Raw genomic sequence first — 20,422 nt, 5'->3', positions numbered from 1 at the left:
TTACAATTGCGTTTTTTATTATTGTTTATTGTCATCCTTCCTTGCTTCAGTCATTTTACACTACATAGTACAATAACACATACTAGACAGTGCTGTGATGTTCAGTTAATTAATCTATTATAATAAATGTGTAATTTTTCATGAAGTTTTTCCGAATTTTAGGAAGAAAGAATTGCTATCACGAGATGATTTGGAAATTCCATGGCGACCGTTGTATAACTTGTATGAAAGAGCCCTATATTCATCATACGAACATTTAGGAATGTTACTTATACCTGGGTAAGTTTGTGAATAAAAAGTTTAGAAAATAAAGTAATTTAAATAACTATTTTTATCAATAATTTTTAAAAAGAGTTAAGTTTACTTGATTTTCAGTGTGTTCAAAGAAAACAGGTTTAAAATACTTCACGTGAGAGAGCTTATGATCATGACAAAACTTTTTGTCTTATAATGGAGAAAAGAAAGCTTAGAAACAGAAAAAAAATTCTTAACACATTTTTCAGTATTAATATTACTGTTAACTGTATAGTGCAAGGAAGCCCTAGGTTTTGCTGCACAGGCCAAAAAAAAAAAAGAAATTAAAACAATAAAATAAATTACCTATTTGACTTTCTCTTCATGGTAGATCCAGCTGAACATTGAATTTCCCCAATCTTTTAACCTCAACCACCCATGGAGTCAACATTTCAATAATCAACAACTCACTGGCTAAATGACGACTTCCTGCAATCCAGTCTAAACTACTCTTTCAGTAATTTGTATTTATGGTCCCTATTTATGGAATCATAACAATGAAAATTTAACCCTTCTTCATTTTACTTTCACCTTTCAGGGCTTTATACACCAATCAAATCTCTTCTAAAGTGTTTAGTTTCCAAGCTTTGCAGCCTATATATTCAAAGTCTTTCCTCACATGGATGCCCTTTTGCCAGTCTCATCTTTGTTCTCTTTCAAGAAGTGTAATGTCTTTTTTTAGGTGCAGTTTACATCCTTGAGCACAGTATTCCAACTGTGGTCCTACTCTTTTTTTTGTTTATATTAGGGTCATCCAAGAATTAACTTACCTTCCCATGATGCCTTATACCAGGGGTGGGCACGCATGAGGTCAATGAGAGCCGCATTCCGGTTTTTCATATATTATAAAGAGCCACACCATAGTTACATAGTATTAAATACACAAATTCAAATTTAATTTAATTAATATGATTACATATTCTACACGTCTTAAGTGTATACATATATAAGAAAATATAATTAAGAGAAAGAAAATACAAAATAATTATTTCAAAATTTTAATAATAAAAATGCATTAATTAAAAGTATGACATTTAACGAAGACCTTTGTTATTATTTAGGAGCATTAGCAACTAAGGCCATATTGCTCCGGGTATAGGCGGTGGTTATTCCCTGACCTTTCCGCATCCTCAGTATTTGGTGGTGACGGGCTCGAACCCCGGTCTAATCAAGAAGCGTGTACTACGCACTGCTGCTCCTGGCTACGGAGGCGCCGACATTTGGCGTAAAATTTGTTAAAGCTGTTCGCAACAATTCAGTGAGATGATGATTGGTCAACTGTGAACGATATTTCGACTTCACAAACTTCATTGTGGAATACAAAGATTCACAGCAATATGTTGTACCAAAAATTGAAATTAGACCGCTGCAGTTTTCTTTAAATGTGGATATTTTGATTCTGGCAAGAGTTTCCAAAATTCAATTATAGAAGTAGATTTGTGCTGCATTTGCAATGCCTGATCCTCTTTCATCTCTAATAACTCCAATTCCCCAGCCACTTTTTCAACAAGTATTATTTCAGAAATTGGAAATCCATCTTCAATAATATCACAAATAAATGGGTTCACAAAATATGCAAATGTGATTTCAAATCTTCAAACCTATGTTTGAAATCTGCTTGCAATTCCAATTTTTCTTTGTATTCATCTAACTTTTCTTCTTTGATATTAATTATATTTGCTTTTACTCGTGGAAAATGATTAAATATTTTGTTCTTAAGATCGTACACAAAAAGCCGAAGTTTAGCTTCAAAACTAAATACAGTTTGTGACAAATCAATAATAATTTTTTCCTTTCCTTGTAAAGCCAAATTAAGTGTTTGCAAATGGTCTATAATGTCTGTAAGGAACATTAAGTCAGAAAGCCAAGTTTCATTTTCTAATTCTGGGTATTTTTTTTTTTTTTTTTGTAAATGTTATGATGGGATTTAGGAGTTCCACAAAACGGCCCAAAACATTGTAAGTTGACAGTCATCTTACAACACACCATAGGGATAAATCATTGGACAATTCATCTGTTTCGTCATTCACTCGCAACTCTTCTAAAAAGTTCTTAAATTGACAATGTGTTTTGGCATTTTTTCTAACTAAATTCACAATTTGCAAAACAATGTTCCACACAATTCCGTATTTGAAGTACTTCGCTATGAGATGCTCGCGGTGAATTATGCAGTGAAGAGGTAAGAAACGTGGAATTTTAGGATCGCTGTTTAAAAGACCAATGAGACCTTGGTTTTACCCTATCATTGCAGGCGCTTCGTCAGTCGCAACACTTACAAGTTTATCACGAGGCAATTGAAACCTGTTCATCACTTCATCAAGCGCATTTCTAACATCTATACCACGAGTTGTTTCGATAAGAGCTACTAGGTCTAACATTTACGTCTGCAGATACATAGCGGACAAAAACGGCCAATTGTGGAACATTCTGAATGTCTGTAGACTCGTCGAGAGTTAAACTAAATGCTGTACAATTTTTCAAATCACACATCAAACTATTTTCAACATTTTTACTAATTGCACCAATACAACGCTCAGTTGTACGGCGTGACATAGGAACCTGTGCGATCAATTTATGCAGTTTTGTATTATCTGGATCCAAAACTTTAACCACTTCTTCCAAGTTTCTTTTAATAAATTCTCCTTCTCCATATGGACGTTTGGCATGAGCAATATTCCAAGCTATCAAAAAACTAGCTTCGTTTGCTCTGTCATCTTCGCGACTAAAAGAAGACAAGAGTCCTTGTTGCTTATGAAGACCAGATTGCAAGGACTTAAGTTTCTCTGTTCGCAATTTTGAATTGAGTGGATATTGAGTTGAAAAGTGGGGATGACTTCCTTCGTAATGTCGACGTAAATTACTTACTTTGTAGTTTGCAATTGTAACTTTACAAATAAGACACAATGACTTTCCATTATTGTCAATAAAAGCAAAATTTTCTACCCATTCTTCTTGAAAGTTTCTATTTTCTTGTTCGTATTTTCGTTTTTTGATATTTTCTGAGGTCATGTTATCAAAAAATTTAAGTAAATTTAATTCCAAAGTCTGGAATTGAAACTCTTATGGGAGGTTTGGTCACATTTTCTACCCACTCCCGGTGTAGTGTTGCACAAGTCCGCTGATGGTGCCAGCAGTGTAAATGAGCGCAGATTTATTTATAATCAAAATAAAAATAGCAAAATATCTAGACATAAAAAAAAATAAACATAACATAAAATTCGTATAACAAAATATTAGTTACTTAGTTAATTTAACAAGATTCATTGAAAAAAGTTCTGAAATAATAATAAAAAAAAACGGATTTAAATTTTCAATGGGAGCCGCACTTAACTCAACGAAGAGCCGCATGCGGCTCTGAGAGCCGCATTTGCCCACCGTTGCCTTATACAGTGGGATTATGACCTCCTCCACAAGGAAACATATGGTAGATCATTGATAGGACATTGTGGGCCTGCCTTGCCATTTTTCTACAATATTTGGAGAACTTCATATTCAACCATATAACTTACAAATCCCTTTCTTCCTCTACTGTTTTTAATTTAACTCCACCAATTGTATAAGTTATTTTGGGGTTGATCTTCCTCAAGTACAGGTAGTTCCTGACTTTATGAGTTAATTCGTTCCTAGCGCACACTGGTAAAGGAAAAACTTGTAAAGCGGAAATTTATTTCCCATAGACATAATCTTAAAAATAGGGGTTACATTATCAATAGTAAAGGCAGTTAGCTAATTAGTTTGTTTGAACACTGATTGATTTATCCAAAGAAATGAAAACATAGCCTGTAAAATCAAGCAAATTATAATAATAGAGAAATTATTTATGACTTACAAATGTTAAAGAACGTTTATTCTTCACCATCATCATCGACTAAAGGGCACTCGTTGATCACTTATTATTGGCTCGGCACTCATTGGTTTGTTGCACAAGGAGTCATCTTCTTCAGAAATGCTTCAAGAGGCGTTTATTTCCAGCTGTCGGTATTTTCACAAATGCAATAACATCATCGAATTTAGTATCTGTTTATAATTGATTGCACTAACAGAAAAGCGCAATAAACTGGAAAGTGCAAATTGTTTTTATTGTTTTATGGTTGTGACCTCCAGAAATGTGCTTTAGAAAAATATCACAAAGCCGTTCAAAATTGGTTCTTATAACAGAACATATGATAACGATGAAAGTGTAGCACATTTTAATGATTTTAATTGGTAACTAATACAATTTACACTATAAAAACGACCTTTTAGAGAGCTATATAGTGAAAATTTCAACTTCCGAGGTCGTGGAACGAATTACCAAAAAACAGTGGTATTGGGTTCACATTACAATATTTTCACGATACAATGGTTCTCTGGAAAGGATTAATATTGTAAAGCGGGGTACACTGTATTGTATAGCTATGTGCATGGTTTGAAATACAACATTTATGAATGTTTAACATTCATATTTGCAATTAATGTTCGTATTTTTGATTTTGTTGATACTTGGAGGAAAAAACCCTGTAAACCCAGGAACTACCTGTATAAACCTTTACATTTTTCTGACCATCCCTGTAGTCTGAGTTTTCCTGAAGAAGCTCTGCTTGTTATTGATCATTAAACTACTCTACCGATCTCCAAACATCCAGCTCGTGAGTGACTCTGTCAAATAGCTAACCAGGTTGGTTAAAATTAGTTTCCCTTATAAAAAACCATGCTGTTTCTTTCAGAATTCCATTTTTATCTAAATGATTTTGTACTGTACTCTTGATTAATGATCTATGTTTTGCTTACCACCTTAAGTCAGACTGACTGGTTGGTAGTTACCAACTTCACCCTTAGAATTGCCTTTATGCATTGGTTGTATATTAGCGCTTTTCTGATTCAAGGGAATCTGAGTCTATGCCCTCTTAATTGGCTTTAATGGTTTGGTGCATTCTCTTGCTACCTCCCACAAAATTACTGGTTATATGCCATCAACTCCAAGAGTCTTACTTGCCTTTAGGCTTGAAAGTTTTCTAATAAATAATATTCCGAAATCTCAGTATTACTAATTTCATGCTTTCCTGCTTTACTTCCACAGTTTCTCCTTATGAAGGATCTTCTCTAAATATCAATGCAAAGTATATGTTCAATTCATCTGCAAAATCAGCTGGTTTATGTAAGACTTTCCCCTTACCCATTACATAAGGGTTTGATCCCCTTGCACCTGTTCTTTGCCTCTTAGCCAGCAAGTTCTCATCTGTCTTTTCCAGCCTAACCTTTTCTGTGGTAATATTAACAGATCAGTTGGTAGCTGTTATAAGCTTCAATACTTTTTATCACTTTAACCTTTTTATGCCATTGCTTTTACTCTATTAAACTGATTAGTTCATTACTCATCCATTGCAGAATTCTCCTTGCTGTATTTTCTTTAATAGTATGTACACATTCAAGGTTCTGTGACTATAACTAAAGGTATACCATAACTCTTATGTATTTACACTCTGTGAGCTATTTCCTCAGTTGATAGAAGCTATGTAGCACCTTGAGTTATCATAATCTCCTTTCCTGAAATTAACATTTCTTTGCCTTTAACAACTCTGTGAACTATTCTTTTCTTAACTCTGTGACTATTCCCCACTAATGGTTCCACACTTCCTGCCTTATGATGTCATCTGGTTCACAGATAATGAACTACATATACAGGGTTGTTAAAATTAAAGTATCCCTATGTAGAGGGCTTTGGAGCGAGTTCTAAGGCTCATACTGAAGAGATTTGGACAACAGGTACAATAAAGAATGTGCTTTCCATTTATTGGGAAAAAAAAAAAAAAAAAGTTACAAAATTTGTCACTGTGTGGCACGTAACTGTCTTAGTTACAATTATGCAAATAACTTACGTTATTTGCATAATCGTAAGTTGTTGCCACAGTGCCACTACTCGGCTCTACTGTACTGTATAAAAGCAAAGCAGTCTCTTTAAAATCATACAGTAGATGTTTGCCTGCACTACAGCAGCAATGCCTAACAACATTGCAGGAAAAGGCACTATTATGAAGCTGTACTATCAGAACAGCAACAATGCAGCTGCTGCTATCAGAGAATTCCGGCACCAGAAGTGCACAAGGCGTGTACCTATGACTGTTTGTGCTGTCCGCAAAATGATTGCAAAATTTGAAGTGACAGAACATCTTGGTGTTTAACCAGGTAAAGGTCGAAAATGAGTGGACTTCTCTCATGTTGAAGATGTGGCTATGGCCGTCGTGGATTTATCAAGTCAATTTCCATGTGGATTTATCAAGTCAATTTCCATGTGGTAGCGCAAGTGTGCCAGCTGTTTCTCGTGAGTGGACATGCTGTATTCCACTGTAAGGCTAGTAATGCATCAGGTGTTGCGGTACTGTTCTATCCTTACAAGATGCACATGCTACAGCAGCTAAAGCATGGTGATGCAGATATTTGTTTCACATACGCACTTCAGCTTCTGGCGCAAATGACAGTGGAAAGGCCATGGAACATCCTTTGGAGTATGAAGCCCACTTCTGCTTAAATGGGCAAGTGAATACCCACAACTGTCGCATTTGAGCAACGGAAAACCCTCGAGTTATCCAAGAGGTCCCGTTACATTCTCCAAAAGTGACAGCGTGGTGTGGATTTACGGCCACATTCATGATTGGGCCATATTTTTTTGAACAGGTAACACCGACTGGACCCTGCACTTGTTCCATCACTGGGCAGCAATATTATGAAACGTTGGCAAATTTTGCAATACCAGAGCTGCAACAATGTGGGTGCCTTCAGGATACTATATTCACGCAAGATGGTGCGCTACCCCACATCCACCGTTGGATGGGTTTGAAGAACCAGGTGTATCAGGAAGGATGTCAAACTCTGGCAGATCTCAAGAACAGCATTAGACATCATGTGCTGGCTATTCCAGTTGACATGTTACGTTCTGCTGTAGAAAATGCTGTTCTTCGAATGGAAACTGTTGTTGACCAAAATGGAGGATGCATTGAACAGTTGTAGCGCTGTTCAAGTGATTTGTATTGCCACAGTGCCATATAGTGACAGATTTTGCAACTAATTTTTTTTTCCAATAAATGGCAAGTGCATTCTTTATTGCACCTGTTGTCCAAATTTCTCTTCAGTATGAGCCTTAGAACTCGCTCCAGAGTCCTCTACATAGGGATACTTTAATTTTAACAACCCTGTATATTTTCTTGCCCTGAGTACTTTCCCTGACACACTGATACAGATAACAGTCATCTATTTGACACACACATTGCTAAATTTAAAAATAATCCCCCCCCATCAAAGTTATTGATCTTTGCAATGTTTTCACCACTACTCAATTCATTTTTGTACCACAAGTAAAATACACTTTTGATTTTTAAGCTGGTCAGATTTAACTTGTCTAGTAAATGGAATAGCTTTATCACCTACAACAGAACTGATTTTTGTTGTGTTGCCTTGGTTTTGCATTATTTTTAAGTTGCATCACTGAAAGGTTACTCTGCCATTTGTTTAAAAGATACTGCTTTGACTATGAGACACATAACAGTGTCTTATTATTTAAATAAATGATAGATTATAACATTTTGGTGATGTCATTTGTTTAAAAGTACTAGAGATATGTGATGCAAGAAAGCAAGCTTATGTAGCATCAGCCAAAAAAAAAAAAAAATACCATTTCACATATTCATTCTCTCTAAAAATTTGTCAAGTTCCTTGAATTTATTTAAGCTATCAACTACCCGCTGGCTAAAGGCAAATTGCCGCACATCTATTCTACAACTCTTTCCTCAATTTTAATTTATGCCCCCTCAGTTTCGTAATCTGACCAAGAGGAAGAATCCCATCAGAATCAGCCTGCTCAACCCATTTAGAGCCTTACACACATCAGTCAGATCACCTCGCAGGTGTCTAGTTTCTAGATGCTGCAATTTGCAGAACTTAAGCCTTTCTTGGTAAGAGGCCCCCTTCGTTCCCCTCACCAATCTTCTCTGTAGTTGCTCAAGCAATTCTACATCCTTCCTAAAATGAGGTCTCCAGGCCTATATGCAGTACTCAAGGCATGACCTGACCATTGCCTTATACAAAGGAATAATCACCTCTTTTTTCCTACTAGCAAAATTTCTGTATATCATTGACAATACCCCATGACCTGCTCTGGCAGCCTGTCTGCACTGCTTAGAAAACTTTATATCTGACTGCATAATTACTCCCAGGTCTTTTTCATTTTCTACCACTCTAAGTGTAGTACCACACAGTTGGTACGTTTCTCTGGGGTTACTTCTACCCATATGCAGTACTTTGCATTTGTCAAGGTTAAAATTCAGTTGCCACTTCTTAGCCCATCTACCCAAATTATCTAGATCCTGTTGCAGTAGCACACTGCCATTACTGTCATTAACAACCCTACCAACCTTAGTATCATCTGCAAACTTGGTTATTAAGCCTGATGTATCTTCATCAATATTATTGATAAGTATACAAAACAACAGTAGGCCGAACCCTGGGAGAGTCCACTAATAACAATAGTTCACAAAGAGCAGTGTCCATTGATTACCATTCTCCATCTTCTCCCACTCAACTGCCCTTTTCTCCGTTGTAGTAACTTGCCATTAATACCATACTGCTCCAATTTGCACAGTAGTCTTCCATGCACAACAATATCAAAAGCTTTCCTGAAATCCAAGTATATGATATCAAAATTATTTTTTTGCATCCAGTTTCTTTGTAACCACATCATAGTATCCAGTCAAATTTGTCAGACAAGACTTTCCCTTAACAAACCTATGCTGTGTCTGAATTATTACTGCAGTCTTGTCTAGATGATCCTGCAATGCTTCTTTGACAAGTGACTACATTAATTTCCCCGGAACAGAAGTTAAACTAACTGGTCTGTAATTATTTGTGTTACCCTTTGATCCCTCTTTGTGAATTGGGAATACATTTGCACATCTCCAGTCCATGATTACTTCCCCCAAGGATGCTCTCATAATTATGGCTAAGCATTTGCTTACATCCTTTGCTGCCTCCTTTAATATAACTGGTTAGATCTCACCCAGGTGCCTTTCTTATGTTTAACTTCAACAATTTCTCCTCCACTTTGCTCTCAGTTATTACAAAATCATTAAATTCCCTGTTAGAGTTTAATAAGCTTCTCTCCTCTATTTCCATACAGAATTCCTCATGTGTGAATGTAGATGCAAAGTACTTGATCCTACTCAGATAGTTTGTCAACCTATCTGAGCAGGATCATGAACAGTTAAACCATCAATATCAAGTGGACCAATCTGATTCATCCCCTTCCTTCTAGAGTTTATATAAATAAAGAAGTCCTTGCTGCTTTTCTTAGCATCCTTTGCCAAAGATTTCTCATAATCTGCCTTTGCTTGCCTAACCTCTTTTGTGACTTAATTACAGACTGCTTATATTTACTATAGGCTTCTCTTCTATGCTGCCTGATAATTTATATTTATCCCATGCATTTTTCTTCTCTACCTCCAGTCATTAGTTCATCTGACATCCATTTAGGCCTAAACCTTGAACAGTATTTCTTAATCAGTATGAAAAGCCTAGTAGCTTCCACGATTAATTCCTTGAATGCTTCCTATTCAAGTAATGCAATACTATTACTTGAATGCTTCCCATTCAAGTAATGCAATATTATGAAACGTTGGCAAATTTTGCAATACCAGAGCTGCAACAATGTGGGTGCCTTCAGGATACTATATTCATGCAAGATGGTGCGCTACCCCACATCCACCGTTGGATGGGTTTGAAGAACCAGGTGTATCAGGAAGGATGTCAAACTCTGGCAGATCTCAAGAACAGCATTAGACATCATGTGCTGGCTATTCCAGTTGACATGTTACGTTCTGCTGTAGAAAATGCTGTTCTTCAAATGGAAACTGTTGTTGACCAAAATGGAGGATGCATTGAACAGTTGTAACGCTGTTCAAGTGATTTGTATCGCCACAGTGCCATATAGTGCCATACTAAGGAGTACATGGTAGTACAAAGTTTGTGCATTTCTGCCATCTCTGAGTCAGATGCTGTATTCCATTTCTACAAAAGTCCTTACTCTTGATCTGAAGGGCTTCCTGAACACTGTGCTTGAGCTGGTCATCGTCTGGAAAATGGGTTCCACGGAGTGCATTATTCAGCTGGCCGAAGAGGTGATAGTCGGAAGGTGCAAGATCCAGGCTATGACGGGCGAAGAAGAACAGTGCACCCCAGTTTTGCAATGGCTTCCAGCATATGTAGACTGGTGTGAGGTTGTGCATTGTCACGGAGAAGAAGAACCTCGTTAAGGTTTATGTCCGGTCGAACTCTATAGATGCATGCTTTCAACCTTTTCAACTTTTCCAGATATCAGTCGAGTTGGTTGTGGTGCCATGCTCCAAGAAGTCCACAAGATCTTATCTTTGCCCCATAACTCTGTTGCCATCACTTTACTGACAGAAGGCTGACTTTTGAACTTCTTTTTGCGTGGTGAATTTTGATGGTGTGCCACTCCATTGAATGTCTCTTTATTTCAGGTTCCTAATGGTTGACCCAGGTTTTCAACTGTGACTATGCGTGAAAGAAAAACCTCTACTTCACTCTCATAGCACTGAAGAAGTTCTGTACAGATGACTTTCTGGGCTTCTTTGTGTTCATGTCAGCATTTTCGGGACCCACTAGGTGCAAAACTTGTTGTAGCCTAGTTCCATTATGATCGTTTTCACAGTAGGTTTCCCTGTTTTTACTGCATTGCACAATTCGCTTGTGTGGCGGTCCTCTTTGATCAATGCATCGATTCAGCTCTTGTTTTCCGTTGTCACTGACATTACTGGCTGGCCGCTTCAGGGCTTGTCAACAATGTCACTTTCCCCGCTCTTAAAGCGATTTTTAGCGAAGGTGGGGGAAATTGCTGGTGCACTCTACACTCTTAAAGTGTCTTACTCAACATCTAACTGTACTCACATCTACAGTATTGTCACCATAAACATTTTTGAGATATGTATGGATTTCGATAGGCTTCACTTCTTCCTTGGTAAAAAATTCAATCACCACTCTTTGCTTGATATGTATATCTATAACATCCACCATTTTGAATTATCCATGTGCTGTACTCACGAGACCAATCACAGCACCACTCAGTATGGTGAAACTAGAGACCTCTAGTGATCACTCACTGATACACGAAATGATCTACTGCGCCACACTTGAAAGCAAAATATTAGGAGGCATTTCTTTTGTATTGGTCCTTGTAACTTAAGGGCTAGAGGGAATATTTTGTGAACTTTACATGAATATTTATTAGCTTATTATTTGTTTAATTTTGCAATTTGGCTGGGAAATCTCAATTTAGATTATTCTGTTTGGATGGATAGCATTCATTTGGATGGATAGCATTCAGGAAATATAGTCACATACTGAAGAGCAATATCCCAGTTTGTCTGAAACGTAAAATAATGAATCAATGTATACTCCCCACCATGACTTATGGAAGTGAAACTTGGGCACTCACCAAAAGAATGGAAGAGAAGCTAAGAACTACACAGCGAAGAATGGAACGAATTATATTGGGAATCAGACTGTTAGATAAGAAGAGAAACACATGGATTAGGCAGCAAACTCAAGTAAAGGACATTCTTATCAAAACTAAAGAACTAAAATGGTCTTGGGTAGGACACATAGCTCGAAGACATGATGACAGATGGACTAAGAAAATAACAGAATGGTACCCAAGAGGAGCTAGAAGAAAACCTGGAAGACAAAGGCAGAGGTGGATAGATGAAATTCATGAGTTTTTGAGTAGTAAATGGATGGCCAGTGCTCAAAACAGAAGGAACTGGAAAGTTGCTGGAGAGGCCTTCATCCTGCAGTGCTGATGATGATGATGTTAGGGTAGATTAATGAGGATAATCTCAACCCTTAGCAGAGAGGCAGGCCTAGGCATTTGTGAAGAGATTTAAGTAAGTCCAGGCAAGCACATTGGAATTGCTTATGGATCTTGATATTTATCTAGTTTCATTGTTAGGGAAAAGGAGAGATATCAATAACTGCACTACATAGTGCAGTTATTGATATTGATTCCACACATTTTACTTTCTATTCATTAAAATGCCTAGGTAATCCAGCATTGTAGAGTAAACATGTGAGGGGGGAATAAAGTTTTGAACTACTGGTTTCCATCATTCCCAGGATGTAAAGCTAATAACGTCATTTAGAGATTGTGGATGCATAAATACTTTTTATAATGCGTTTAGGGATATCTCCAGTTTATATATAAAAAAAATTATTGCATAACAGCAAAAGAAATGCCTTTAGATATTTCTAAGAATAGTGTATAATATACTACTATTATGAAAGTCACCAATACTTTTTTTTTTTTTTTTTTAATTCCTGCAGAAAAACAGGAAAGTGATTCAAAGGCATTGTAACACCACTGAGGAGTTTTTTTTTTTTGCTTATACATTGTGATAAAACTGCACTAATATTATTTTAAAGAAACAAATTTTCAGATATATAGTCTTCCTTAATTAATGTGACATTATCAATGTAAGTGTTTCTTTGTTATTGACTCATGATGTTATTATTCTTTGATAAATATAAGAAGGCCAGACTCTTTTACTTAGTAGCTTGGGGGATTTATGGCTTTCCTCTTGAGATGCATATTCAGTGAACACCAATAAAGAAAAGAACTCTTGACCATCTTCCTCTCCCCCCCCCACAACAAGTTACCCAAAGCATCAGTTCATCTTCCACGTATCTTGAGGCGCCTCCGTAGCCAGGTGGGCAGGAGCAGCAGTGCGTAGCACACGTTTCTTGATTAGACCGGGGTTCGAGCCCGTAACCACCAAATGCGGAGGATGCGGAAAGGTCAGGAAATGACCACCGCATATCCCTGGAGCAATATGGCCTTAGTTGCTAATGCTCCTAAAAACCTAATAACAACAACAATGTATCTTGAACTGGTGTGACTTGGCCAGAGGGTTAGTATAATAATATACAGTGGATTCCGGTTATTTGGGACACATAGAGACTAGTGCATTTTGGCCCGATTAAGCGGCTGCTCCAATTATGTGGCTTCACATAAATAGTTAAAAATACAGTATCAATCGTAACAATCGATTGATTCTCTGTACGATCAAATCACATTACAATGGACTTACCATAGTAAAGTACCATTCACTATATAATGTGTAGTAACCACCAGTCATTGTGCTCACATTTGCGAATTGAATTTTAATTCTATTAAACAGCGATTCTCATAAGCGAAAATAGGAGGAATATTATCCACAGGCTATAAAAGTAAAGATATATTAAGCGCAAATTTACACTTTATTACCTTACCAATTAAAAAATTAAATGATACCTGAAAATTGGAAGAATATTTTGCACAGGTTAGGAAAATAAAAATAAATTTACTCTTACTTACATAGTTTAATTAATAAGTACTGTAATATGTACATACTAACTAGTTGATATTTCTATCACTGGATGGAGGATTAAAAATTTAAAACAGTAAAAAAGATAAGCAATCAATAACAAGTCAATGCACAAGTTGCAACTAACACAATACATGCCAAGTGAGATACGGAGTAACAAGTTAAGCAGCTTAAAAAATAGGAATGAAGAGAAGATTCTGGAAATTTATGTTCTTTATATGATTGAAGATTTCATGGAAGGGGAAACACATTTCACCATAATAACGTAAAAACCCACAGAATTCCAGTCGGTATTATCGTAAATTCAATAAGATCAAGTTTACTATCCGTTTATAATAATTGCACTAACAGAAAAGCCCAATAAACCGGAAACTACTAATTGTTTTTATTGTTTTATGGTTGTGACCTTCAGAAATCCAGCCAGACCACGTGGTATGGTCGGATTTCTGAAGGTCACAACAAATGGCTGCCCCGATTAACCAGTGTCCCAAATAACCGGAATCCACTGTATTTGCGTTTTCTTAGTATTTTGTTTTTGCTTCATTTTCATTTTCTCTGAAGTCCTACTAGATTATCCACATCTTGCTGCAGTTTAGGGAAAAAAAAAAACCTCTGGACTTAAGTGATATTAGCATTTTTTTCACATGTTTTGCACACATAATATATTTTTCACACACAACTGATTTTAGTATTGTGTATGCTTGTTTGTTTCTCTGCTGACTATTTTGATTCGGTTTTATTTCAGGAACTTGGAAACTGTTCTGAAAACTTTAGTGCGCTCCTGTAGAGTGTAAGTATAATTAACCTTATTTACGTTGGCTCATTTTATTTATATATTAATTTTTTTTGTTTTTGTATGATATTGTAAAAGAGTGTTTTAGTCTTTAAATTGTCTTTGAGTGTTGCTCTTCTATATTACACAAGTTAAGAGTACAATAATTCTCTGATAATCCATTTACACCTTAGTGGTGCTCTAATTTGCTGTCCTGTGTATCAGCAAATCAACATCGAAATTGACTAAACAGCAACTCAAAAAAAAATAATAAATAAAAAATTCATTCTCTGACATAGAATTACAGTTACAAAAGATTATAATGTCATGCACTTCTTGGCTAAGACAGGCATAAGAAAAATGAATTCAAAACATATTTTAATGAGTTGTGTATACATCTAGCACACAGGCATTTTATTATAGTATTCTTATATTTCTATAAAAACTCAACAGATAATTATTAGTAGTTATCTAAGCAGTTTCTGACAGTGAGGCATGCTTGCCTAATCTTAGTCTCTCTTTCTCTCTCTCTCTCTCTCTCTCTCTCAGAAATTCAGATCTGCTTCTTAAACACTGTCATTTTCAGTTTTCTCTTCAACAAATTTATTCTTCAGTAACATAAGAGAGCTCTAGAAACAAAAAAGTTAAAAGAAACTTATTTGGTATGTCAGCTACCTCTGAGCTGACAAATTTTTCCACTTCAGCATGTGCCAGATTGTGGAGTGTAATGGATACTTTTTAATAATAGCTGGATTGGTTGTATGTGCTTGACTGAAATTTGAGCAACTGTAAGAGCCACCAAGTAATATCTATCCAAAGGAATATCTTGAATGTAAGATCATTAAATGCAAGCATCTTCCCTTAAAACATAGTGTAGACAATAAAAGGAATTCCCATTATTTATTTTGCCAATTTTAACTGAAAATGTGATATACACAGTACGACTGGAAGACACAATGATATTAAAACTCCATAGCACACGCTTCTGTTTACATTTCAAATGCTTTCCACAACACAAGGTAAATACTCTCTATCTCAGCTTAATGTCATGTTGCCAATTAGAGAATGAGTTAAACATGGCTCATGCATGATTATTATTATTGTGATCAAAATCAAAATGTATAGAGACTGACTAGCTAAAGTCACCGAAAAATAAAGAATAAAATTAATTGAAGGCAGGCAAGCCTTCAATTAATATTGAACTACATCGTTTGTATTATGTATTTTTCAGTCCTTTTAAAGCTTAATGAATTATAACCAAAAAAGCAGCATGGTTTATGGCAGTGGCTAGGCTTAATTAATGTATACTTCTGAATACAGATAACTATAGAAACTTGCAAATAAGAAAACAATAAATCTTAATTTAATCTAAATTTTGAATGATTATTAGCATTCACACATGCGAATGAGAAGTACAACTTTTATAGGGTATCGAATTTATATATGTAATATGTATATGGAGTAATTTAAAATTATTTTCCTGATTTAAAAAAAAAAAATGTTGTGACTAAATCAATAAAGAAATACCACAAATCCAGTTACACTCAGCTAGACAAACTCCTTTTTTTGTCCCCCTCCCAAGCTATTAAAGTTTAGCTGCTTTCTTCCATGTGGGTATGTTATGAACTTGTCTTTAGTGTTGAGAAAATTGAGGACCAGTTCTCGGCACAATGAAATTAGTGTTTGATGTTCAAAGAGAATTTTGTGAGAGGTATGAAGAAAGGAAAGATTCAGGTAGATCGAACTTTTCTTTTGTTTGGTTAAAACTCAATTAACGTATGGTTATCAATCAGTTATAGACACCAGGCAAAAAGACAGAACAGCCTGCTCTGGCACAACAATAAAAATTACATATTTTGAGTTTTATTTTCTTTTGTGTAGTCCAGAAAAACTCTACTATGCTCTAATCATGAACCTACTGTCCCTTGAATAACTAGATTGGTATAATGGGTAATGCTACCATGGCACTGTAAAATACTGCAAAGAAATAAACAGTCAGGAAGTTTCTGCATACTAAAGCCATGTTGAGAATTTTGGGGAAACGTCTCTCCTTTTTTGTTTTTGTAACTGTGCTGTAGCTCTTCCACTGTGATTTGCTGCATACGGTTTGTAAGAACAAAGGGAGAGACATTTCCTTAAAATTCTCTATACATTTGATGATGTTTAATATGTTATTGGTATCAATTATGAAGTTGATTATGAAGTTAAAAAGTATTGTTCTTATACTAACAATTATGACTTAATAGTTCAAGGATAAAACTCTTGAGTAATAAATGCATTTATAATTTTTAAAAAGTTATGATTTTTATATTAATACATTAAAATTAAAGTTGGTTTCAAGGCCAAAGTCTTCATTTAAAAAATTGACCAATTTTTATTAGAAAAAATTGGAAAAATCTCATATTTAAAATTTTAAAGTTGTGAAGTCTGTGATTTAATCCATATGAAAGCATTTTTTTGTGAGCCAGATTTGATTAATAAACCTGGGATTCTTATTTAAAAAGGTATAAACTTAGTACAAAAGTCTTCTGACTTCATTATTGTTCAGTGTTATTCAGAGGAGCACAGAAATAAATATCCCAGCAATAATTGCATCTAGTACTAGTATTCTGTAACTCAACAATTAGTTAATGCAGAAGTTAAGTTTGTTTAACAATATTATCAGTTTCTGCAATAAAGGTCACATGATTTTTCTATGTGTTGCTTCTTCAAACCCAGGAGCTGTTTATCTTTCAGTTTACTGAAAGATCTCCCCACTTGATTATTACCAGAAATGTGATAAGTGACATCCTTACAGCCAAAATGACAGTAGCTGTTTTCAAGTTACACATGATTTCTTGAGAAATAAGTTGTAATATTGCTGATAACAAAAGCAAAAAATAAATAAATAAAATAAATTGCATGCATATCTCTTATCTAAACTAGTTGTTTGATTAAAAGACTTCCCTGAAGCTTAACTAAAACTTTTCAATCACACTGTTGTCATGAGCAAGGATATAAAAATCAACTAGGTTGTTTGAGAGTCCTTGTCACATGAACTACGAACTTTTAGTTAAAACAGTTGTGTTTAAAGAAATCTGCTGTGTGAATTCAGCTTAATTTATTTTTTGCTATAAGCAGTAATATGATGTATATTTCAAGAAATTGCCATTTTTATCTGGTCAATACTTGGCATTAGTTGCCATTCTGGCTGTTAGGATGTTACTTGGCATACGTCTAGTAATAAAAAGGAGATATTTTTAGTTTTAGTTTCCTTTCCCCTCTATTACTAGAAGTATAATAAATTGAATGAAAGATAAATGGTTGCTTCTGAGGGTGAAGAAGCAGAAAAAAATAACAGGATATCCTTATGGAAAAGTAAATGATATACACAATATGTATATTTCATTTTAAATAGAACACTGTGAAAGATTTAATATTTGCAATTACTGTATTCAAATACGGTCTTAATGTGTGTAATTGGTTTTTCAGATATTTTTCTCTTAATGCAACCCAAGAGATGTTAGATGAATGGCGCCCATTATTATGTCCTCATGACGTTGTGATGAGCAAAGGAATGGCTTATTTTGAATTGTTTCTTCCAACCTGTTTACCTCCAGAGAATCACCATAAAGGCTTTAAGTATGAAGTGTCTTTTTAATTAAGATATAAACTGATCTAGACTACACTAGATCAGTTTATAGCAAAGCAGTTGGCACTGTTTGCTTATGATTTAAATTTGAGTAAATAGTATTTTACACATAAAGTAAAGTGAATGGAACATGTAGAAACATCTTTTGCTTTATTTAGATGTGTGCACTCTATATAATACATTGAAATTAAAAATTAATCTTCTAGTGGATGCATTAATGTATAAAGGGGAACAAACAAAAAAAATATATGTGAGGATAAATACATATACATACATCAACTGATTATGGTAATATTGGATAAGTTTGGCTCTAGTTTTATAAGATAGCAGATTTTGGAGATTTTCTCAGTATTTGTGTCATGACACAGAGTGTCATGACGAGCCCATCACAGACTTGTACTTTTAGGCTTTATTACCTTTTAATTTATTTTATTTTTATTCACTATTATTTTCAGATTCTCTAAATTTTATTATGATTGTCATTGTTTTGTCTTTTATTATTTCATTCCTGTTATTTCTTGCATTATGATAAAAAAAAAAATGAAAAGTGGTTACGTGAGAATTTGTGCCTTCTCACGTAGTATTTTTTTAAACAATGTCGACAGTATTTACAATACTTTAGACAATGTTTAATTGACTATCTGTCTTATCTTTTAAAGTCTAAATCTAGATATGTGAGACAGATTGAATGACAAGCAATCATAGAATGTAGAGCAATTGTTTCCCCATTTCTGCGTCTCCCTCTAACTTTTTCTAAAGAAAGGGTGTTTATATAATTCCTCTAAGTACATAACTGTCCTTTTTAGCAGAGTAAGGTTTCTTCTGCTTCTCACAGTTCAAGGTTCCAAGGTAACCTCTAAAGAGATTCTTTCCATTCAGATACCATGTTTTGCTGTCATGAAAACCAAGACAACTCTTACAAAAAGAAATAGCATATATATTTAGATCCAAATTAATTATTTTGAATCAAAATATATGCTGGTATTTGAAAAAAATTAGATTTGGATTTGCTTTAGAAATTGGTTGCCACTGTATAATAGTTAATGAAAACATCTCAAGAAAACGTTTTGAATTCCAATATTAAATGTCAAAGATGCTAAAATCTTTGGAGAAATGGAGAGACACTCAATTTTTAAAAGTTCTTCCTTTTAATTCTTTTATTTTGGCCAACAGTTCTTTTAATATTTCTGAAGCATAACATACTCTTTCAAATTGCAGTGTCTGGAAACTAGGCACCTGTGAGGAGACCTAGTTGAAGTGTTTAAGACTTTAAATGGATTAAGTAAACTAAATGCTGATAGAATCCTTACTTTTTCTTTGACAGCACACTTAAGGGGACTTAGAGGGACATAAATTGAAAATGGGTAGTTGTAGGGTAGATATAAAAAATATGCTTATGAGTAGTTTGAATTTAAGGGAGATTAAGAGGTGGTGAACAGATGAAGTGGGTATTATTTTTTTTCTTCCTTTTGCTGGTGCAGTGTAAGCTCACAGTTCCTTGCATCATTTGCATTTGCATTAGAAATTTCTAAAGCAAATTTGGATTTGCTTTAGAAATTGGTTGCCACTGTGTAATAGCTACTGCAATTGGTTGCCACTATATAATAATACTAATGCTTGTGTTACTATCTTTTTATATTTTCTTCTTTGTTCTTTTCTTTATTATACTATTTATTTAATAGTATAATAAAGCTGATTACATCTATATATACATAAAGAGTGTTTCAAAACCTTTGGGCCATACTTTAAGGATTGATTCAGGAACTGAAAACTGAAAGAAGTTCATATACACGTGTGTGATTCTGAATGATTATGGAGCTATGGTTGTTTTAATTTTCAGTGGTAAAAAATAAATAAGAATAAGCAAACTTATGCTTAGTATGAATAAACATTTTACAGAGAAATCTGCTTATCATTATTTGTTTATTTATTTTTTAATATTTTTTTTACTTTTTAAAACTCCTTAGCCATTTTTTAAAATTCAAAGATCCATAACTGTGAAGAATGGAACATATGTTTATATAAACTAGTTTCATTGTTTTCAGGTCCTAAGCATACTGAAAGTATATCCCATATGTTATTATTATATGAAATACTGTGTGTATATATATTTATATATATGATTTTTGTTGGATGATAATTATCAGTGTGAAATTTTACATAGGAATTATAACAAAAACTATTATGCAGATTTAAATATGTACATCTATGTTAGTATAATTTGAAATTTTATATGTTATATTGTGTGCGTGTACATGCGTGTACACACACACACATACACACACACATAATACATATATATATATATATAGTGTAACT

At 34.6% G+C, this 20,422-nt stretch overlaps 1 protein-coding gene across 1 annotated transcript in view; it reads left to right on the top strand.

Moving 5' to 3' along the window:
* The window catches only part of LOC150076901 (proteasome activator complex subunit 4-like), a 514,513-nt gene that overhangs the window by 57,944 nt on the left and 436,147 nt on the right, over window positions 1-20,422 (top strand). Inside the window, exons 3-5 of the mRNA XM_090386346.1 lie at window positions 163-279; window positions 14,446-14,490; window positions 17,944-18,093. Of these exons, the coding sequence (XP_090242472.1) occupies window positions 163-279; window positions 14,446-14,490; window positions 17,944-18,093 (312 nt within the window). The remainder of the gene's footprint in view (window positions 1-162; window positions 280-14,445; window positions 14,491-17,943; window positions 18,094-20,422) is intronic.

The sequence above is a fragment of the Mastigoproctus giganteus genome, chromosome 12, assembly GCF_048544385.1.
Source record: "Mastigoproctus giganteus isolate SK-2022 chromosome 12, ASM4854438v1, whole genome shotgun sequence".
In the NCBI taxonomy this organism is placed as follows: domain Eukaryota; kingdom Metazoa; phylum Arthropoda; class Arachnida; order Uropygi; family Thelyphonidae; genus Mastigoproctus; species Mastigoproctus giganteus.
The sequence above is the reverse complement of the archived record's forward strand: the minus strand, read 5'-3'. Positions and strand labels throughout refer to the sequence as shown.